Genomic DNA, 23,264 nt, shown 5'->3' on the forward strand with positions numbered 1-23,264 from the left:
AAGGGACCTTAAAGATCATCTAGTCCAGACACCTTGCCATGGGCAGGAATGCCACCCATGAGATCAAGTTGCTCAGGGCTGTCCTGCAGCCTTGCAGGGCCAGGTTTCACACTGACACAGCCCCTGCTCATGGACAAACGTCTGGAGGTGTGAGAGCTGCCTGATTGGACCTGCCAATGATGTGCAGCACTTTTTAGGCAGCAGCATGGAAATTATCTGCTCTGGGATTGAGGCAAGAGGTGTTTTGCCTCCTGGAGTTCCTTAAATTGAAGGGACTCCTTTAATATACCCTTGCTGGCCCAAAACCCCATGCTGTGCTTTCTCCTGCCATCAGTTTCAGCAAGGGTAGGGAGCAACCAGGCATTTTAGAGGCCAGTTAAAGAAAAACCCCTGGATACTGTCCATCTCCCAGGGATATACAAGGCTTGTTGAAGGAGAGCCCTGTTTGATGGCTATGCTCTCACCAGGGTCTGGAGGCTCAAAAATGCCTGATATTGCAACAGCCTCTCATTCCCCTGTGTGAGTGTCATGGAAAAGCCACTGGAAGGGTACCCCTGTAACTTACAGGGGGGACCAGTCTCTGGACTCTGACTCAGTGAAGCATCCTGACACTGGAAGCCTATGCTTCTGCAATAAAAGTGCCTTTTGCAAGCTGCAAGCAGAGGTTTCATGGTGGCTGGCAGCTCTGCTGGAGCATGGGCTGGGCTTGAGCACTGGTTTGAGATCTGAACATCACGGAGCATATCGGGCATTCAGGTTGGATGAGGATGCACTGACCAGTGAGGGACACTTCCACCCCATGGCGACCTGCAGGTGGAAGAAGCTGTGTTACGTCAGGAGAGCAAAGGTGTTTTATTGCCTGTGCATCCCTGCAAAATTGTTTTCATCATCCATGCATCTCTGAAAGGTATTTTCATTGTCCATGCACCCCTGAAAGGTGTTTTCATAGCCCATGCACCCTTGCCCAGCCTCACTTTGCTTTCCCTCCCCTTTCTCTCATACTGGTTAATTTTTTTTCAGCAAAGGCAAACCTGCCCATCGAGTATTCAGCATTAAATATTTCAGTGTTATCTTCCAGCTCTTGAGCGAAAACCCCAGAAAGAACATTACTTTTAACTCCCCTCCAAATGTCTGGGGCTGTCCCTGGGGAGTGCAGGTGCACAGCCAGGGTGAGGCTAATCAGAGAGCTTGGTACACAGGGAAAAGCATGTGTTGCATGGTTAAGAGCAAGCAGGAAATACAGGAATAAGACAAAAAGTTTTTTAGCTTCCTCTCTGATTAAAGTGAAATGAATAGTCCCACAGTCCTTGTTCTCCTTGTTTTCCTTCCCCTGTTTTCCTCCCCTTCTCCCCCATTCATGTGCAGACTGTGGAAGTGTCAGATTCCCCCCTCCCACCCATAAAAGACTCTTCTCTGTTCCTTGGGAGTATTTGATATTTGGAGTCTCTGCTGTACTGTTCAGCAGTGAGTGTTGCCAAGTCACATGATGAACTGTATCTCAAGACTATTTAATGTCTCTTCAAAGCCCACACTTTCAGAGTCCTGTGATTATGTAAATGTCTCAACTCAATTTTTAAAGTAAGTTTACGGCCCTCATAATTGCAGAGGAAAACTTGATAATACGACTCCTACATACTCAGAAAGCAGAAAGCAAAAAAAGAGAAGAAAAAAACCCTCTAAAGTTTATCAGATTTTAAAAGTCTCATGAATTTTAAAACCAATCTCTTAATTCTTTTTTTGAGCTTGACTCATGATTTTCAAACTGTCACCAGTGTGGCTGTAGGGATTGTACGGCTGGTTTGTTATCTTATTAGGTAACTTACATAAAATATCCAAGCCCATGGAGACTCAGAAATGGAGTATTGCACTTCAGTGCCCATCTGGAGACAACAGTGTCTTTCCTTCTGTGGAGTTGCCGAGGATCTCCTCTTTAATCCAGGTCTCCAGTCATTACTGCAGCATAAATATTTCCCCAAATTATATTAGTGTTAATCATATGAATGAGAATAGCCATAATATTGATCTTCATAATACTTAGGTTATTAAATTTGAGTTTGAAGGTAGTTCTGTGGTGCAATTCATAATAGCAAATCTCCTCAGCATGCATAAGCAGGGAGAGCAGGCCACAGAGCAATAGCACTGCAAAGCCAGGGAGAAATATATTCCAGAATTTTCCATTCTACCACAGGATTGGAGAGGGAACAGACACTTGTGGCTAAGTTACCGATGCCACAACTGAAGTTTTGCTAATTGTTTGATGATGTCAGATGAACTGAATTGATCTGAAAGGACAAAAAAGCCTCTGAATGTTGAAATGAATAGTTCCAATATTTCTGTGGGTATAGGCACCACCCAGGGGCTCTTTACTCGTCACAGAATCACAGAATGCTTTGGGTTGGAAGGGATCTTAAAAAAAACCCACTTCCAACCCCCTGCCATGGGCAGGGCCACCTTCCACTCTCCCAGGTTGCTCCAAGCCCCATCCAGCCTGGCTTGGGCACTTCCAGACGTGTGGCATCCACAATAATATTCCTGGAATGTTTACAGACACAAAACCAGGGATGCTGGTGTGGCAAGATGAAGAGGGATCACCAGTGTCATCTGCCTTCCCCATGCAGGCGTACTCAGGCTGTGTCATTCTATTTAGGAGCCACACACACTGAAGGGTGGGGAGGGGACAGAGCAAACAGGGCTCTGCTGGTCACTCCTAAGTGACTCCATGCCCACAGAACCATTGATGTCTGAGGTGCACACAGCTATTGAGGTGTCTGCAGCATCTTGCACAGCCTACAGTGGATTAAATGAAATCTGAGAATGCTTCCCTGTGAAATGACTCTGTAATAAGGGACAGAAATTACCAGCTCTTCCAGCATGTAAAAAAAGAGGAACCAAGAGTGTGCAAGAGGGTGAGTGCTACTATGTAATAAGCTTACAGGATAATTGCCAACTGTACTTGGACTTAATTTTTTCCTGCAGAAGAGTCATAAAAATAAGTTTATTGTTTTCACTCTGGGGAACTGAGATATTTGGATCAGGTCTTTAAAAAAGACAGTTCTTTATCTCCCCCTGAATATATAAGCTCCACTGGTGACCATCTCCTGCACAATTGTGAGTGAGCACCCAAAGGAAAAGATTTTCTGTGCACAGTTGCTGTCTGTGAGCTGGCATAGAAGTATCTCAGCTCCTTGTCAAGGTCTCACAAGTGTTTGTAACACTGAAGCAGGATTTTCACTCATAGTGGTAGGGACTGTGCACCAAAAGGGGAGCAGAACTGATGAAATTCTATGAGCGTGGAGGAAAACAACAGAATGGCAAAGTCTTTGTATTTTAGGTGCAATAAAATTGTCTCAGTGAAGTAGAAAAACATTTTCTCCACAGTAAGGTTTTGTCAAAATGCTTTATTTTGTTAGCAGTAAAGTGTTTCAGACTGATGGATTGGGTTCAACATATTTTTGATGTGTGCCTCTCTGGGCACCAGTGACTATGGTGAAAGCAAGAGATCTAAGAAATGAGCTATTTTGACAAAATTTTGTCTAGTGAAAACATTACAAGCTGTTCCAGATTGTTCCAACATGGAACAAAGACAGATTCTGCAGGCCTGAAAGTAGCTACTAAAAGGAATCCTCTCCTGGGCAGCTCCAGCCACAGCTGAAGCTGGAGCTCTCCCAAAAGTGAGCGATTTAAGCTTTGTCTGGAGACACAGAACTGGAGCCCTTACCAATTACAGATGAGTTATCCTCAGGTGCCACGGGGAGAGTGCACGGGGACCGAGGAGTAAAGGATTAGCCAGTGCACACAGAAATATTGAGCAACTCACTACTACCTCCTATTGTGCTCGTGCCAGTGGAAATCCTTCTCAGAATGGCATATTTTATTCAATTTTTAAGAGCTCTCAATTTTTCATTTAGGAAGGGAAAGTGGAACAGCCTCCGATCTGTAATCAATCAGCCCCCTCCCTCACAGGAAAGCTCTGAGGAAGAGCTCTTGCTCTTTGGTCCTTTATCTTCTCTGAGAACTCACAGAAATTGTATTTCTGAATGGGATTGAGAGTGAGGGAGAGAGAAAAGCACAGCCAGGGCAATCCTCAACTAAATCTCACAGACCTCCGTCCTGTAGTAAATATCCTGTAGTAACTAACCCTAGGGACAATATCCCAAACAACATTTCTTCAGTCAGAATGTTTCAGATAAGCTTGGCCCAGACTTAAAAAAGATATTTAGGCACATTGTGTGGGTAAATAACTACCTAAGTACCAAATTCCTGTAGATTTTAGTGGGCATTACAAAATCAAGAGTTTTTAAACAGGATCTGCTACTATCAGAAATGCAGCCATCCATAACATAAGCCATGAATTTATTGTCCCTGGTAATAAATCACTAGAAATACACAATGATAAAAAGAGGAATAACAGACATGGCTCATCCAGGGATCTCAAAGCCCTTTGCAGCCATAAGAGTTCTTTAGGATAGTGGAGGAAAAGGCTGGGCTTTGTTTGTTTGTTTTGAATGAATAAATTAATCATTAGTAAAATATTATGCAGTTCATCAGATATATTATTCACTAGCTATTTGTCAAAATAACAGCTCAGTCATATATCATCAGAACTAAACATTTATAATGTGTGTATATCTAGTCCTGAGATGATTTATTCAGGCTTATGGTATTTTAGTTATTGACTGTTAAAGCTCTGCTCCCTAGGGAGGCAGAGACATGGAAGGTTGGGAGCTCATGGTGAACTTGGACCCTCTCTTTTTGCTGAGGTTTTGGTCAGGACCTGATATCACAAGCAGAATCCCACATCTGCGTTTTCTTTTGGCACTGCCTCAATAGATCAGCCTTAATTCTGGTTATCTCTAGCCAATGCTAGGTCTACCTCAGGTAGGGAAATCCATCCACTTACTCAAAGTCAAACTGTGACCTGAGTTCTCTGTGTTCTCTCAGGACCAGTGTTTGACCCCAACACCAAGGTCCTCATCCCTTCTGAGTTATCTCAACTGTTTAGTATCTCCCCACCTCACAGCTGCTGTGCAAGAAGGTTTAGGGATCCCAACTCACTGCTCCACGTGATAAATCACAGTTTTGGAAATACTGGGGAAGAACAGAGCAGTCTTCTACCGGGTCCCTCCCAGCTCCCTTTCCTGTGCCAGTGAGCTGGACTCCTTCCAAAAGTGCCTCAGCAGGGGGAAGCTACGTGACTGACACTCCCAACTCCCCTTGTCATTCATGACCAGCATCCCAGAAGGTTGCAGGTGCTTCCAGACCTTTACTGGAGTCAAACATTGCAGCCTCTCCCCTGGGTTTTATTCGGGAAGCTGGTGCCAAATCACCCAGCTCCCTCCTACTCAATAAAAAATGTTTATAACCCAGTAAATTCTAACATATCAGCAGCTTGTTATGGAGGGAGAAGGTCACTGGGAGAGAAAGGGAAAAAACGTTACCCTTCCATTTGAAATGCTGGCTGGGTACAGATGAAGGAGTCAGCACTAGGAAAATATCTTTTGATATGATAAAGTCTCATAATAGAAAATGTTGCTGCAGTACAGGCCTCGTTTCTTCAGATAAATATTTAATATAGATCACTAAAGATTAATCGAGTACAGAAAAGTGTCTCTTATACGGTTGGTGTAAAGAAAACATCTTCTCGTTAATTTATTATGGAGCCTGAAATGAGAAAAACCCTATGGAGGGAAATGCAGGGTACGGTTTCCATAGAGAAGCAGAGCGCCACACCAGAATTTATTTAGTGTGTGGGCAGAAGACTTCCCAGAACCAGCTGCAGCGTGGCGTTTGCATGATAAAAAAATCCCAGTGTAGGAAGAAGCCTCACAGAGACACTCGTGTCTTGCTGCTCTGACTCCTGCACATCCCAGGGGTTCCTGAAATGGTGAGACCAGAGGACCTGTGGGCATTCCAGAGCTTGGATGAAGACTGTAAATGCCAGGTGTAACATCCCAGCTGCTCACTCAGGAAAGGGCATTCAGTCCTTTTGGAGTAAGGTGATGCCCTAAGCTCACTGTGAGGAGAGGAGCCCCACATCCTGGAGGCTCCTTGCTTTAGCCAGGATTCCCAATAACCATCCCCCTGACAGTCTCCAAGACACTGTGGCATTTCACAGTATTGGGCAGTAAGGAATTCAGGGTGCTGCTGGGGATTCCCATCTCCCACAGTGCTGGGACATATTCAGTCAGTTCCTCTGTGATGGGTAAAGGACAGGATCCTTCTGCTTTCTTCCACCATCCACAGAAACCATCATCCCAACCATTTAGCAGCATTAAATAGGACAGCGACAGAGAATAAATCATAAATAGCAGCAGATACAGTATGAGGGGGAAAATAAGAGTCACAGGCAAGGGAGGAGAGATAAAAGATCCAATTTCAGCTGAGACTGAAATGGAACAAAGTCAATGAGATGAAGAGATACACGGGGTTTGTTCCAGATGGCCAACTCCACTGCCATGGAGCCTCTGGCACCACCAGCATCTTGTGATGAACTTGTGAACAAGGTACCTCTTGTTTTTAGCTGAAGTGGGCAGGAAAATCCAGCAGATCTGTCTGTGCTCAGGAGTGGGGGAAATAGAGGAGCTCTCTCCAGAAATGCATATTCTAGAGAGCAGAAACAGCTCTGGAGAGAAGGAGGCTGGAACATTTTTCCACCTCTCCAAGAAGCTATGTCTAGTTGTTTCTCCAGAGGTAAAACTTTCTTTTTCTCCTTGGCCTTTTTCTGAGGACACCTTCCCTGTTTTAGGGAATGTTTTTGCCAAGCAACTGACAGAATGCGAGTCTGCATGTTTAGTTCTCCCCGAGAGAGAGGCTGAGGGGAGGAAGGTTGAATGCCACTAGTCACACCCTCTGTGCATGACTGGGAGGTGAACAGGGAATGGAGCTGGGAGGAACATGGGAAAACCATGGCTAAAAGGGATGGTTACCTCCATTTCTGGGCCATATGCAACTCCAGGGGTGTCTTCTGGCTGAACTCACAGTATGCCATTTGTTTGTCTCACATGGAAGGTGGTGGAAGGACAGAGTGGCTTTAGCACCTGGTATCTTAACCCAAGGAACATGGCGCTAAGAGGACCCACCAGGGTCACAGCTTCCCACCTCCCACTCTTCCATTTGAAGAACTGAAGTCTTAAACCTCTGGGATGCTGGGGGTGCTCTCTTTGCAGCCAGCATCTCTCAGGTCTTGACTGCTCCCAGAACCCAAGGAATAACCAAAATCCTAAACAATAATTTTCTCTGGTTCTAGCACAGGCTGTTGGACTCTATACAGGTGCAAATGAACAGCAGCTCTAAGCTGGGACTATCTAGAGGAAAGCCCGAGAGATTTTTAATAGCAGTGGGAACTGTTGCAGTCATTTAATATGAAACTATTCTGTGTTTAAAACATTTATTTGTGGCAGATGGCATGGATCTGGCCAGGAGAATTGCAACAGCTAATTATTAACAGTTATCCCACCCATCCCACCCCCAGTATAACCCACAGCTGACCAAGGGGCTCTTGTTTTGTCCCCTGCAAGCACCACAACCGCACTGCAGCTCGGTCCCTGTCACCTTGGTCTCCGACTCTGCCTGTCATGCTCTGCACTCCCGCCGCAGTGAGCCACAGATATAATCTATGGAACACAGATATGATTTTATAATAAGTTTTCTATGCAGCCAGGATAAAATGCCAAACAGAATCAGAAAACAATCAGTCAGTGAAACTCTGCCCCAGCGATGAGTGTGCTGCTGGGCACGGTCCAGTGCCCAGGAAGATTGAGGTTTTAAATACAGGTTCCACATGCCCATCCAGAGATGGGGATAAGTGGGGCAAGGAGAGACAGGCAGGGGAGGTGGGACTACCCCGTGCATCTCCTGTTGGGAATAAGTTAAACCAGGAACAGTATCAGAGCTGCACAAAGACACCTCAGTACGGGGTTGCTTCTCCCTATCCTGTCTCCCTGCAGCTGGGATTTGGCAGCAGCTGGGGTTTAGCCGTGGCAGTGGAAGGAGCAGGGACAGGCAGGGCTGATGCAGGGACAGATCTCAGTGAGATAAACATGTGCTTGTTGTGGAGGCCTCTGGGTGCTGCTCTTGCACAGAGGTGGATAATTTATTCCTCCCACAGTTTTAGGAGCCCTCCATTAGGTTTTCAGGTTGGGTTAAGTTTACATCAGGTTCTATGTCCTACCACAGAATATGGTGTGTAGGACCCTATGTCTGTCCTGCTCTGCATACTGAAGGAGCTGCGGAGAGAAAAACAGAAAGGATGGCTGGGAATCATGAGGAGGGAAAGGAACTCCACCAAAAGGCAGGAGAAAGGAGAAAGCTGGATGCCTCAGTGTAGAGGGAAGTGCTGAAATGCATCCCACTGGCTGGAGCATCACTCAGCTACTCTGAGGGTTTATCCTAGTCCAGGGAGGGCAGAGCTGTATCCCAGGGATAATGACCTAGACCAGGGCAAGGAAGCAGCTGTTCTGTCCCCCTTCCTCCTAGCACTTGCTCAGGCACTGGGGATTGTGTGGTTTCCAGTCAGTAAGAGAAAAGATCAGGACCCGCTCTCTATTAGACTGCAAAGATACTGCTTTTTATTTTCTGTTCCTCCAGTATTTGTAAGAGTTGGGGGATTCACATTAGCTTTTTTCCTGTCTTCTTTAAGCACTCCAGGCTTGAGTCATATAATTGTATAACTCACAACTTCCATTTAAAAAATAAGAATAGGCTGTCTTTTAGGATTGCGGAGGAAAGCCAGAAAATACAAGTCTTTAAATCTCAAAACACAGAAGGCAAATAAAAAGCATTGCAGATATGGTTGTTTTGCTCGGTAGATAAATATATACATATGCATATGCTTCTAAATTCTGGGGTCCAATTCATTCTTTGGGAGCAGAGGCTCAGATGTGCAATAGCACATAATCCCTAACTCAGGTGTGCGTGTATCTTGAATTAGAATAGGAGCTGATAATTTAACTTTGCCCCGTCCTCCCCTCCTGAAATAGCCATGACGGGAGGTTTTTCATGGAATCCCAGAATGGTTTGGGTTGGAAGAGCCCTTAAATATCACTCAGTTCCAATCCTCTGCCACAGGCAGGGACACCTTGGGGTCTCTCCTCAGCTTTTCTGCAGCATCTGATGCCCTCAGACTGAATGTTCATCCTCAGAAGGATCCTGTCTTTTAACTCAACACAAACCAAGAAGTCTGCTGTGAAAGAGAGCAGCACAAGAGAGAGGGGAAGAACCAACCCTCCAGGAGTTCCCAGCCAGACTCCCCTACATGGGAGATGATAAGTGCTAGGGGTGTGCATCTGATCCCTCTCACTTTTGGTATCGATCAGGTCCAACACCCTCCCTGTGGTATGACTCCACTCACTCCACTGCTTGCACATGGCTTTTGTGTCCTCCATAAAGGGCTGAGATTTGGGAATCTGTGCAGTGGTGATTTTTAATAGACATATTTCTGACAGGACGTAAGGGAATGGCCTCAAGTTGCACCAGGGGAGGTTTTAGGTATTAGGAATTGTGGAACAACAGGCATTGGAGGGGCTGCTCAGGAAAGTGTTGGAGTCACCATCCCTGGAAGGGTTCAAAAACTGTGTGGATATGGCACTTAAGGACATGGTTTAATGGTGAATGTGCTGGTGGTGCTGGTTGATTGTTGGACTGGATGATCTTGGAGATCTTTACCAAGTTTAATGATTTAGTGATTCTGGCCCTTTTTCTGCTCTCTGTAGCTGCTGTGGGGTTGTGTTTGCACAACCTGAGTGAGGTGTGGAGGCAGAGATGAACTGAGCCCTGGGCAGGCAAAACAGGGCAGCAACTTCAGCCATGACCCCACCATCTACTTTAGTCCTTGCTGGTGAAATACTTTGACCTGTCTACATCTGTATGAATTTTCTTCATGGTTGTGCTATATTCTTGATCTTTTCCTTGGAAAAGTTGTTCATCTCCTGCTGCTTTAGCTTCTCCATCTACAGTGACACATTTGCTTAAAGGTGCTTTGAGATCCACATATCAAAGTCACAAATAACAGCTAAAGAAAACATGACTCATGATAGGGAAATTGCCAAGCATGTGCCTGAATAACCAAGTGCCTCAGAGCTTCACAAACAGATCCCAGGAAACAAAAGCATTTGCATTCACAAGTCCCTGTTCGTTGGCTAGGACAGGACAAAAATAAAGCTTTCTCTTTATGAAGTGTTGCATAAAAAGCATGGTTATCTTTTCATTGCAGGCCACTTTGCAGCATGCAAAGAGATTGCCTTTCTTCATGAGTTTGTGAATTTTTATTTTATTGCAGTCTTTTTATTTCCTCCATCAAAACATGCCTGAGTTTGAAATGGCATGACTAGGAATGAAAATTAAATACATCAAAACTGATTTTTGTAGAAATGAGATTTTGGAGCAACCAGGGAATATTCAAGGCTTTCTCACAGCTTGTGTTCAGTTTTTTTGCTAAAGAGGGATGTAGTCTGAGGAAATGGGTCACCTTTTTCTTAGAGAAAATTTCTTCAGTTTTACTGTAATTCTGAAATGTCGTAGGCTTTTGGGAACTTTTTTTCTTTTTTAATCTTGAGCAAAGCACAAATGTCTCTGATTATGTATGACTCAAATTTTGCTGCAGCAATACTCTGCAGCCTAATTTTTTTTTTAGCCCTTAACCTCTTATCTTATGCTACTTGCTAGTAATTTCAGACCCAGTCACCATCTGAATCCTATACTGAGAGGGGACATCCTCTGCATACAGCCACTGTGGATATTCCTGCTTGCTGGATGCCACTGCTTGAAAAGCAACCCTTGGCCAGTGGCCTGAGTGGAACAGCGCAGCTTGGAAACCAAAGAGATGTGGAGCCCCAGCTCTGAGGGTGAAGGCACAGAATTGAGTGTCCTGAGGAATCATGAGGAAGAACCACTGTTTTCTCCTAAACCAACCTGGAGGAAATAATGTCCCAATACTATGGAAATTAGGTGGCAAGGATCAAAGTGGGAGGGAAGTGTGTCTTTGTTTTACTATTTTAACACAGTTTTTGTTCACTTGCTCTCTCCTACTTCTGCTGTGTACTCACAGAAGCTTCCTGCAAGATCCCTTGCAATGGCTCAGATGATAGAGGATATGAGTCCTTATCCCATCCCCTGTGCCATTCTGAGGCTGGTGGCCATCTGTTGGATCTGGGGGTGCCTTTGCAAGCAGGCAGCGCTTAGTCTGCCTGTCCTGTTGCACCCCTGCAAGTTGTCTTCCCTGCATATCCTCTCATGCAGTGTGGAGGACACCCTTCCATCTGAAGGATGGCAGGGAAGGGGCTGGACCCTCCTCACTTCATTTAACCTGGACAAAAACCCCTTGGCTGCTCTGCAGCAAAGGATCCCTGGTGGGAACAGGTGGCTTTGCCAACTGGTTGCCTTTAGGCATCCCATCCACCCACCAGCTCCTGCCTTGAGTGCTCAGTGGTGTCTCCATCAGCTGAGGATGACTCAGGGCCGAGGCTTGGGTGAGAGGGGACAGTTTCCCATCACTGCCTGCTCTGCCCACAAGCCTGGCAGCTGTGCCCAGGTGGCTCTGCCAGGACCGCCTAGAGGACTCAGCTGGGTAGAGGAGGCAGGAGCAGCTTTGTATTTAAACATCATCTTTTGGGTTTTTTTCCCTCTTAAATCAGTGATTTTGAGCCTTTGCCAAGTGAGGAGCACGACTGACCGGAGGAGGTGTGATGGCTCCATTTTCTAACAACAGTTCGAGTTCTGAAACATGGCTGCATGCTGTGTTGGAGAAAATTTTGTACCTTTTTTTGAGAAAAAGGGCAATCAAGGCTAAATTCCTGATATTGCTTTCCAAGTATTGACAAATGCTGTGCTGAAGCTGCCGGCGGTGCAGCAGTCAGGTACCCTTGCTTGCAACGTGAGGAATTAAGGTTCAAGGCGACATTTCTCAGTTTTTTCATCTGAGCAAGCTGTGAATCATGATAAGTACAGAGCAAAGTTTGGGGCTGTGGTGTCACAGGCTGAGGTTATCAGCTTGCTACAGCTAAAATTAGGAAAAAAAGCCTGTGGTCGACATACACCTCTATCTTCAGGAAATGAAGCAAGTGCAATTTAATGAAATGATTTGTTCCAAACTGTGTTCTTGTTCCAGCCTTTGATTGGTGCCATTGTGCTCCTAGGAGCACTGGCAGGCTCTGAATCCACATGGTGAATTTTGGGGCAGGGTAGGCACCACTTGCTGACAGGGTCCATGGGGTAACAAGGGCTCACCAGGACTTAACATGGGCCAGTCGCCCCTGGGTGATTCGTTATCTGCTCTATAAATTAAACTCTCCCTGCCTGTCTTCCGTTGCAAACTTGGTTACAAAAGCAACAGATTTAAATATTCTCATGTACTACTTAGCCACAAGAGGAGGGACTTCATCAAGGCTGTAATCTACTAGAGTCCCAAAAAACACATCAATGTGAAAAGGTCTCGTTTATCAGGTGTTTTTTTGTGGATTTATTGTTTATTTTGGGGTTTGGGGTTTTTTGTTGGGTTATTTTTGTGTGTTGTGTTTGTTTTGTTGGGTTGGTTGGTTTGTTTTGTTTGGCTTTTTCTTTGTTTTGTTGGGGTTATTTGTAGTTTTTTCTTGTTTCCCGCCCCCAAACCAATTGCTACAGCACAAGACTGAATAGTTTGGGGCTTTTTTCTGTCTATGTCACATGTTCCTATACAGCCTTATTTGTCTCAACATCCTGTGTCTTGGCTTCCCTTCCAACCTGTTTTGGCTGATGTCTGCCCTCATCCCCCTGGATTAGGATTGTGTGCTGAGCAAAGGAGTGTCCAAGGAGGGAATTGAAAGAAGTGTGGAGAAGAGAACCTACAATCATGTCAGCTATCCCACCTTTCCTCAAGAATACCTAAAATTCCTTAAATGACTCAGATGTTTCCACCCATTGCTTCAAAAGTGTTGTTTGAAAGCTTCTTCTTGGCAGCTCCTTGACATTCCAGGATCAACTTGATTGGGAATTCTGGGTCAAACTCCTAGAAACAAAAATCCAGAAGACCCTGCTATGAAAAATAATACCTGTCATTGTATTTGTAACCAGAGACCTCAAAATGCCTGATTCACAGATGAGTTTCTCTAGGCTATATCAGGTATTTTAGTGGGAGAGCTGTTCCGGCTGCATCTTCCGTGATTTTTTATCCGAATTCACAGTGAAGGACTGGGTGTCTCTGTGTTGTCCATCCCAGTGCTGGAGCACAGGACCCCACAGCCTGTTGGAACAGCCTGTTGGAAGCTTCCTCAGTAGCTTAATAAACCATGTCTGATCTGGGTGAGCTTTCAGGGAGAAAACAGCACCAGAGCAGAACATTTGCTATTGTTAATAATGTTTGTTAAGCTATGGTGGTGTGAACAATGCTGGGAGCTCTTGGAGAGATGTCACTCCTGCTTCCAGCAGCTCTCATCAACCCTGATGGAAATTATAGTGGCTTAGAAGTGCCGTCAGCTGAGGTGATGTTAACAATCATGGGCACCACTCACCATCACTCGTCTGCTGGGTGGCCAAGGATGACGGAGGCTGGTGTTGGGAAGGGTCTCTCCAGTGCTCTAGGTGTGGGATTTTTGCAAGGAAATCTGCACAAATAACATTACAGGGAGAGCTGGGGGAATAAAAGTCCACAAGCTGTTAACACTGGAACTGATGGGTGAGATGGAAGGGCATTGCTGCAGCTGGCTCTGCTGGGATGTGGGAACAGATCCATAGAGGACTGATGAAGGCAGCTGTGTTGAAGAAGTTCAGAAGTTACTGTGTGTTATTGAGGATGCAGAAACCCATGACCTGGACGTGATGCCAAGCAGGTGAAAGGGTAGAAACTTACTCTGCCATGTTTTCATGTTTTGGATTTGAAGTCAGGGTTAAGAACCACAGCCACATCCTGGCCATGATCACATTTAATAATAAGCAAACTTAATAATGATTAAATTTGATGACCTGTCTTTTAACTTGTTCTTACCTATGCTGAATCACTCTGCCTTGAGTCTCTAGTAATAAATTTATTCCAGCTTTTTTCTAAACAAATTGATCTTTTGGGCACCCAACCATTACATGTTTCTTCCTAAGAGACCCAAATGCAGGCCTATCCTGAGAGAAAACACAAGACTTGGAATCATGTTTGTCTGACTGGATTTTAATTCAGTGCTGGAACAACCTGTTTACCAAGGGGCTTTCAAAGTCACATGAAATCCCTCTAACTCTGAAATAATTTTATTTCTTTTTGATTCTTGCAATCATCATGTTGTTCTGGACCTATTTTTTACCTCCATCTCTCTCTCTTTCTCCAAAAAAAAAAACCCTCAGAGTTTTCAACTCTGGAACAATTTAATATCTTTAAAAAAATGATTAGAGAGATGAAAACAAAACTCTGGAGCAGGCTGAACTGCTTGCCCAAAAAAGGGGGGGTGTTTGAGGTTTCAGACCCCTCAGCCAACACCAAGCACATGGCCAAAGGACAGACCAAGGGGAAAAGCAACAGGAGATTCTTCCTTTGTCCTTTGGAGCCAGGTGGAGGAGGAAGTAGTCCAACAGCATTGCTTAATTTCTGCCATAGGACTCTGCTGAATGATTCAAACACCGATTGTCCTCTCCTTAGTTCAGTCCTATCCAGGTAAATGCCCTTATAGCAATAAACCTGCTGCAGACAGCACAGCATTTATCAATAGATCAATAGTCAATTTATTTACCTCATTCACCTGCCAGCTGTCATAAGTGAGCCTGTCTGCTTGCCTGGTTGTTATGCAAAATGCTGTTGGACTTTCAGCTTAAGTGATTCTTTTTTCATACTTTTCTGGAATTAAATTTTTAGATTTTTTTTTTTCTTTTTTTCATGGCAGAGATTCAGCCTCTGTCTAATTTGGAACTAGTTTAAATCTACAGACTGGAGGTTTTTTAAATAGATTAGGCGGGATGAGTGCCAAACCCTCACAGAAAACTAATTCTTGTAGGTCCTTTGAAAAGCTCAGCTTTGAAAAGAGTGACTTCTTCATGCTGGCCTAGATAGGGAAGAGGCCAAGCTGCAGAGGAAAGTGCTAAAAGAATATTGCACTGCTCAGCCTGGGGCTGTCTGGCATTTTGAGGGCACAGGCTGGAAATGAAACATCACTGACCCCACCATAATCACAGATACCCCACAAAGACTTGTATAAACCCTGATCTGGCAGAACAAGATAGCATTATAATGCTGTTGTCGTGCTCAGACCCTGTCCCTTGGCATTGTTTGCAGAATCCAGGGCTCACAGGAACCTGAAAGAGCCATCATCCTGAGGACTGGAGATAACCAGGACTTTGTGCAGCCAGTGGGTGGGACAATTGGGCTGAAAAAAGGAATGGCAAAGCAAAACAAAACCCCCAAACCAACAGCTCTGTTGTAGGAGCATCTGGAAGGATTCTGGAAGATTTAGGGGTAACACAGAACTTGTTTCTTACCCAGACAAGGCCTAAAATCTCTCTGGTTTGCTTCACACTAGTGACAGTTACTAATAGTTGTCTGCAGCATATACAGACATGTCCAAAAATGTCTGTCTTAATGACGGTGAGGTGCTTGAAGGAAAACAGGGGCAGGGACACCAAAATCCCAGGGAACATCTCTCTGACATCAGGGAGTTCTGGTGTCATCACAGTCAATTATGTGGGCAATATGCCAAGGAGAGGGCATGAAATAATGTTTGTGTCCTGCTGTTACTGAAGAGCGTGTTGCCTTCAGGAAGGCTCATCACCTTTGGGAGCAGCTGGTGACTTTCAAGATAAATTTTATAAAAGAAGTAAAGAGCCATTGAGCAGAAAGGAGCTGGTGCCTTTTCCTTGCCCAGTTCCCAGGAAGGGGTGACGCTGCTCCTGTTTGGGTGTGCACTGGGTGGGCTGCCCTGAAGGATGTGCCTCCAGCACCAGGAGGGGTTGGGGTGCTCTACTTATGCTTTGTTCAGTGTCTTCCTTCTCTGCTATTTTTTTTTCCTTTTTAAAACTGTGTCTGTCTTGATCATTATTTGATGCATTTCATTTCTTTTTTCTTTCAAGCACCAGGCTCCAAGGTCTGTGCTGAACTTGTTTCCTCACTTACATGCTTTGGTTGTCTTGGCCATTTGAAGATGGGGAATTTAATTTGCTCTGATGGACTCTCTCCCTCAGACTTCCCTCCCTGGGTAGAGATGCTCCCACCCTTGGATCCTGCTGTCCTCTGTGATGGTGCAGAACGGGGTCTACATGATGTACCTATTCCAGGCTCTTGACTTTTCCTCCCTCTTCAGCAGTTTTTTTCCCTGTTTTTCTGTTTCCCTAGAGGGGTCATAGTGCTAATGAGCACTGAGACATTCCTAGTGGCTCCTTCTGCCCCTGACATGCTGGCCTTGATGGAAGCTCATTAATGCAGGCTTGAAGGGGCAGTATTTTCTCATCCTCAGCCCTATTCAAATAAAGTGTGTCCCCTTGCTGTTACAGGGAGAAAAGCCTTTACTAGGTGTATGTGCCTCCCTGAGGCAGTACTTCACCCCTCATCCCTCTTCCCTCTCACCTCCCTTCCCCCTTCAGCACCTCCTACCCCTTTCAGCCCTAAAGAAAGTCCTCTGGATTTTCTCCAGAGGGCAGCTGTCCTGTGCTGGCCTGGAAGGTATTTCCTGGCACACCCCAAATTCCCTTGGGCTCTCAGCCCTGCTGAGCCAGAGCACCAGCAAGTGCCTCTCCCCCACTACTTAGACCTTGGGTCAGAGTGTGTCCTTATCCCATCTCTGCCTCAGGGATACTGACTCTTCCTTCTCCTTGCTAAGAGGTTTCTCACCTTAGAGGTATCTTTCCAAAGCCATTCAAAGCTTCCCTGCTGGCAGAAGTTCAGGTCCTTGCTTGGAATTTCCCCTGAGGGTCAGAAGACTGTACTAATCCCAACTGTACCAATCCTAGCTGTACCATAGGGTGCCCCCTAATCCTGGTCAAGTCTTTGCAACTTCTTTACCTGGAAAGTAAGTGATGCACAGGGCAGTATGTCTCTTTTTAAATGCCTCAATACCTGTAGAGGCCTCACCTCTGTGTCTCAGGTGGTGGCACACAGACTGGTGGCTCTGAGAACCAGAATGAAAGGTAGCCCAGAATGGTTTTGTGAGGAAAGGTTTCAGCACCCATTATCCATGAATCCAAGGCCTTGGTAAATCCTCCCGAGATTCACAGATGGAAGGATTCAGTGGTGACAAACAGACAAGAGTATTGTTTACTTAACCCAGCATCCTGAATTAATTTTGGCTGATTTTCTGCTTCTGCAGAAAATGCAATTAAATCTAGAGTTGAAAGCTAATCGAAAACCTGTTCTTGGAGGTGTTTCTTCAGAGGCTTCAGGAGTTCCAGGCTGGAACATTCCCTAAGGCCGAATCTATGCTGTTCCCTGCAAATATAATTTTTTTTTTATGACCTCAATAATTCTAAATGATTTCAGTAGCCATATCTATTAATGTGAAGTCTATTTTCCAAAATTGTACCTCAGTCTTGGCCTCAGGTGCATCTTGCAGCAGAGGGTTCTGTAGGTTGCTTGGAAAATTGCTGGAATTAGAGGTTTGCTTTCCATGCAAAATATTGGAATTCAGTGAGCCAAGTTTAAAATGTATCTTTTGGACATTAAACAGGAAGCTTAACAAGACCATATCATTTGCTTGACCATTGAGGTTGGAACAGATGATCCCACTGGTGTTCCCTTCCAAACTTAACCCTTCTTGGATTCCAATCCCAACGAGTCAACAGCATACAAAGAAATAAAAGAGCCAAATGCTATGCAAAACCTGTAAAAAAGCTTGAAACATATCACTAAGTAAATTCAAATAATGCATAACTTAGAGGGAATTGCAACTGGTTCATGGATATTCTATGAGCAGAAGATAAACATCTAAGTTAGTTGCATAAATTATTCATCATAACATATTTGCTCAGCTTTTCTCATCAGCTGGGAAAGCCACACATCCAAGCACAGGAGGAGTACAGCAGAACTGGGCTTTCACCTCCCTGATGTGCCCTGGGAGCAGGAAGCCCTGGGGAGAGATAGCATCAATAACAATTGATGGTGGGAAGAGTTTCCTTCACTGCCATGCTTTAGAGGTGAATCCTGCTCAGGGCTCATCTGCTACATGAATAGGGACTGGGATTGTCCCTTCGAAGCAGGAAAGGCTGAGGTTATGACAGTGATTTCTTTTAAACTCCTGCTTTTGCCTCCTGCTAGTGGTGTCATGAGGTGATGTTGGACCTGGTGTAAAAAATGAACCCACTTTCCCTTTGGACACATTATTTATCAAAATTTCAACCTCCTTTCCTGCCTTCTCCTGCCTTCATTGTCCATCGCTTCCCAGTTTGCCCTGTCCATCTCCACACCCTGAATGGTGACACTCCCAGGGTCTGGGTGTTGATATATCATAGAATCCTGGAATGGTTTGAGTTGGAAAGGACCTTAAAGACCATCTTGTCCCACCCCCTGCCATGGGCAGGGACACCTTCCACTATCCCAGGTTGCTCCAAGTCCTGTCCAAACTAGCCTTGGACACTTCCAGGGATGCGGGGGCAGCCACAGCTTCCCTGAAGGAGAATATGGATCAGTACCTGACCAGTTGCACGTTTCAAATCTATGGTCTTTGCTGCTAAATTATCTATTACTAAGCAGCAAAACCAAATTGTCTGTACTTTATTGGGAACATGAAACATTCCCTCAGCCCTTTCTGAAAACATGCTGGCTCTGGAGTGCTCTGGTCCCTCCTGACTTTATGGATACTGCAGGAAGCAGGAATCCGAATGTGGGCTTGAGTTTTATAGGAAGCAATAATTGTCTGTTTGGAGAGGAAGCACAGATGGCATTCTTTCTATGCTTGCTAGTTATGATCTTTCTGATGGGAACGGGGGCATGTCTATTTATTATAAAACCTTGCCTGTCTTTAAGCATCCAGCTCTGCCCCTTCCCATGCAGTGCAACTGCTGAAGGGACCATTCCTTCCTCAAAGGGGATTTCCTTGTGTAGCGAGGTCTGGGATTGAAACTCTAATCTGGAATGATTAGAGAAACCTCCCTGTAGCGTCAGAGAGAAACTATTTGTCTTTACTTTTAAAGTTTTATCTATCATTAAAATCAACTTTTACACAATTCTGGAACAGCAGATAACACCCTCTGCTCCATAAAGGGGATACACTGGTGATGTATTTGTTATCTGCAGACAACTTGGGAGCCAATGATCTGTTTCAGTCACTCTTTGTGTTAAGAACCTGTTGTATGGCGGGGGGGTTGCCTTTAGACTGAGGTTTTTCTAGGAAAGATGGATTGGAAGATTGGAAGGTTTGACACTAATGACACTTGTAACATAGTAAGAGGTGTGTTTTGTTTTGGCATTTTGACTTGGCTTGTGAAAGCAAGGAACTACAGAGGGGGCATTAGCTCAGGTATAAGGAGATATTTTGAAATAAATAGTTGGCACTTTGCTATTTTGATGAATGTAACTGCTGCCAGGCAGCGTGTAGTGTTGTGAAGGGGCACAATCCAAATAAATACCTGCATAATTACATTTAGTCAAATAACCTGACACACATTGAGTGGACTGAGTATAGAATCAACCTGGGCAGAAAAGATCTGGTTTGTGATCCTGGCCTTGCAACTGAGTCTCCTAAATCTGCCTGTGAGTCAGGGTCTCTGCCAGCCGGGTGGGGTTGTTGTGCTGGCTGGACACACCGTGATGGGACATGCTGCCTCAGTGCCAGGTGTTGTCATTCCTGGTTTGGACTGGGTGTTATGGATTTTTCCACACCAGCCAGAGTAACAGATTTGACCCCAGGATCCTTCTGGGAATGCCAAGTCTGCTGGAAGGTTTCCAATTAGTCTTTCCTGGATTACAATTTGAGCTGGGTGCCTCCAGGGAGGACCCTGATCCCAATTCATGCCTCAGAATTATACCTGTACCATCTAATCACCCAATCCTCAAATCCAGCCCCAAATCCTTGATTCTGATCAGTGGTCCCTTAACTTATTGTTTCAACTGGTCGCTGGGCTGGCCTTCTTCTGAAGTGACTTCATTCTCTTGGAATAGTCTCCTTGGTCCTTATCTTCATTCCACTTGTATCTGCTGAATTTAGCTTGTTCCTTGTTAGCAGCATTAATTTTCTCAAAGAAGTTTATCCTTGGTCAGTTCTTGCATGTGAAGGCTTCCTCTGCTTTAGCTGCTACTGCTGAGCCACACTAACGCTAAGCAAAACTATTCCCAGAGAACGTTATTAAATGTCTTCTGTAACACTGGGATAAAGTTAAATTTTTTCCAGGCTGGTATGGGGCTGCGTTTTGGATTTTGCTGGACACAGTGCTGATAGCACAGGGGTGTTGCTGAGCAGAGCTTACACAGGTCAGGGCTTTTCTGCCTCTCATCTCACCCCACCGGTGACTCAGTTGGAAGTGGGGAATGGATTCCTTGTTTTGTTTTGCTTGCCCGTGCAGCTTTTCCTTTATCTGCTAAACTGTTTATCTCAACTCATGAGTTCTCTCACTTTCACCCTTCAGACTCTCTTCCCCTTTGGGAGGAGTCTGTGGCTGCATGGGGCTGAGTTGCCAGCTGGGGTTAAACCACAACACCTATAATCTAAATAAAATGTTTGTCCTAAACCCAAGTTACTGGAATAAGCGAATGAAAAGTGACAGAGAAGCCTGAGTTGATGGTCTGGGAGACAGCTTAAGATAGAGCAGGTGCATCGTAGGAGAATGGGTACAAATAATATCCTCTCCTTTAAGGAAGGCTTTGCTCAATATTTTTCGAAAGACATTAATAGGTTTCTCATTTTTCAGGTGCTCAGCTGGTGATGTTTCAGAGGCTTGATTTTTAGATTGCAGGTGTGCAAGCTTTTCTCTAGGCATTTCCCTCTGTCGTTTCAAAATGGATACCTGCAATAAAGCACTGCTTTTGCAAACAGTAACTTTATTTTTTTTTCTCCATTGCTCTGAGTTTAAAAGCATGGATTTGAGAATCACTTTGGTTTTTTTTTTCTAAAACACAAACAAAACCTCTGCTTTCATCCTGGACTCTGCTGATACCTGAATCCATCCTTTTACATGGTTTGTCTCAAAAATTGTTTTCCAAAATGCTCTTTTGCCATACTCCTGAAGATGAAGATGTTTGGAGAAAATGTATTTTCTCCAGCTTTGCTTTGCAAAAGTGTGCCAGGAAGGCTTGTGGGCAGTTTGGGCTAGATCTGTGGTTTAGACCTGCTGACAGAGACCAGAATTTGCTGTTTTATGGAGAAGTGCAAGACCCCAAAATGTGGGAGGGTGAAAGGACCAGCCTGCTTTTGTTTTAGGGAAGTCCAGCTCTCTGCCAGACACCTCTGATGACTCCAAGGGCACCTCCTTACCAGCCTGATCCTCATAGTGTATCGTTACTGTGCAATAATGTCTCGCTTTTCCTCTTCTCCTCCCCTTGCCGTCTGTCCAGCCTTGTGGTCTCACGTGTGTATCCATGTAGGAGTGTCCAACAGGATTGGCCCCGTCTCCATCCTCCTTTCCTGCTCCCAGTGATTCTCCCTGCCCCTCCAGACTCGGAGGCTCACCCCTGTTGTGTTCCTGTGTTGTGGCATAGGGAGTTTGCCCGTTGGAAGGTGAGGAACACAGCCATCGAGCGGAGGGACCTGCTCCACAACCCACTGCCCCTGATGCCTGAGTTCCAGAGGAGCATCCGCCTTCTGGGCAGGAGACCCACCACACAGCAGTTCATTGACACCATCATCAAAAAGTACGGCACCCACCTCCTCATCTCTGCCACCCTGGGAGGTAGGTGGCAACCTGGGTTGTTTTCTGATGAGGGGGGTTGTGGGGAGTTGGTGAAGGCACTGGGCAGTGCTGGAAATGTGTCCAGTTTGGCATGGAGTTCCTGGAGTGAGTCCAGCAGAGGCTATGGCAGGGGTGATGGGACTGGGGCATCTGTTACGAGGGAAAACTGAGGGATTTGGGGCTGTTCAGTCTCAAGAAGAGATGACTGAAAGGAGACCTTGTTAATGAGTGTAATTATCTAAACGGGGGTGCCTAGAGCATGGACCAGGCTCATCTTGGTGGTGCCAGCCACAAGGACAAGAGGAACAGGCAGAAACTGATGCCCAGGAAGTTCCACCTGAACTTGAGGAAGAATTTCTTTCTTGGGAGCATTGGAACAGATTGCCCAGAGAGGGTGTGGATTCTCCCTCACAGAAGATATTCCAGAACCAACTGGACGCAGTCCTGTGCCATGTGCTCTGGGATGACCCTGCCAAAGCAGGGAGGCTGGACCAAATACTCCACTGTGGTCCTTTGCAATCTGAATATCCCTGTGGCTCTGAAACCATGGTGGTGCAGTGGGGGCACAGGCCAGGCTGCAGCTCCCCCTCCCAAAGCCCAGCTGTGTACCCAGAGTTCGAAGAACCTTCACAAAGGAATTCAGAGTGTGAGGTGGGAGTTCAGCCCCTGTGCTACGTGTGCCCCTGTGCTGCTCTGACCACCATGTGTGTCAGGAGAAACACGTCCCTCAGCTGGGGGACTGTCCTGCCAGCCCTGCACCACTGCCCTCAGCCTCACAACAGAATGTGTTCATCCCTCTTTTTTTACAGGATGAAAACAAACACAGGGGGAAAAACATCCTTTCTTGCTGGAACTGGAGGAATTTTAAAGAGCTCCAGAAAAAGGGAGATCAAAGAGTTGGGCAGGGAGCGTGAGCAGAGGGGAAGAGATGGTCAGAAGGCTGAGTGCATTACCATGGATCAGACTTCTGCAAAAACAGCAGATCAGTAAAATTCAAAATGTGTATGCAAGGGCTGCAGAGAGGTCTGTGCGTGCACAGAATGTGTCAGGGATGACATCAGGGAGAGCCCTGGAGGGCCATGAACTCCTGAGCAGGCGATGCTGGTGGTGCTGCAGGAACATTTTGAGTAGTAACTGTTGAACACCGGAGGGGTGAAAATCAGCAGCTCCTATTGTTATTTGCTCCTGGTTCTTTTTTCCCCCTCAGTATTATTTTCACAATTCTTTTCCCCCTTTGGGGTGGGGCTTTCTTTCATTTAAATGTTCTTCTTCCAAGAACTACTTTCTTCCAAGAACTACTACTACTACTATCTGTGAGAAGGATTCTGCAGTGTTAAAGGCTCAATTTTACTTCAGAATTTGTTATTGTTGCTCCTTCTAATGTACCTCACCTCAAGCCTTGCCACATTGCCATGTTTGTAGTGAACTTTGAGGAATTTCTGTCCATCTGTCTGTTCCCAGAGCATTCTGCAGACACTGGGATGAGATTAGATGTGTATGTATGATTCATG

The 23,264-nt window shown here is 45.4% G+C and overlaps 1 protein-coding gene across 2 annotated transcripts in view; it reads left to right on the top strand.

Annotated features, from left to right (window-relative positions):
- Positions 1-23,264, top strand: part of BRINP1 (BMP/retinoic acid inducible neural specific 1) — an 87,698-nt gene that overhangs the window by 38,782 nt on the left and 25,652 nt on the right. For both annotated transcript variants that reach the window (XM_039561678.1, XM_010397651.3), the window contains exon 3: positions 21,563-21,753. In XM_039561678.1, coding sequence (XP_039417612.1) covers positions 21,563-21,753 — 191 coding nt within the window. The remainder of the gene's footprint in view (positions 1-21,562; positions 21,754-23,264) is intronic.

This window comes from Corvus cornix, chromosome 17, assembly GCF_000738735.6.
Source record: "Corvus cornix cornix isolate S_Up_H32 chromosome 17, ASM73873v5, whole genome shotgun sequence".
NCBI lineage: Eukaryota > Metazoa > Chordata > Aves > Passeriformes > Corvidae > Corvus > Corvus cornix.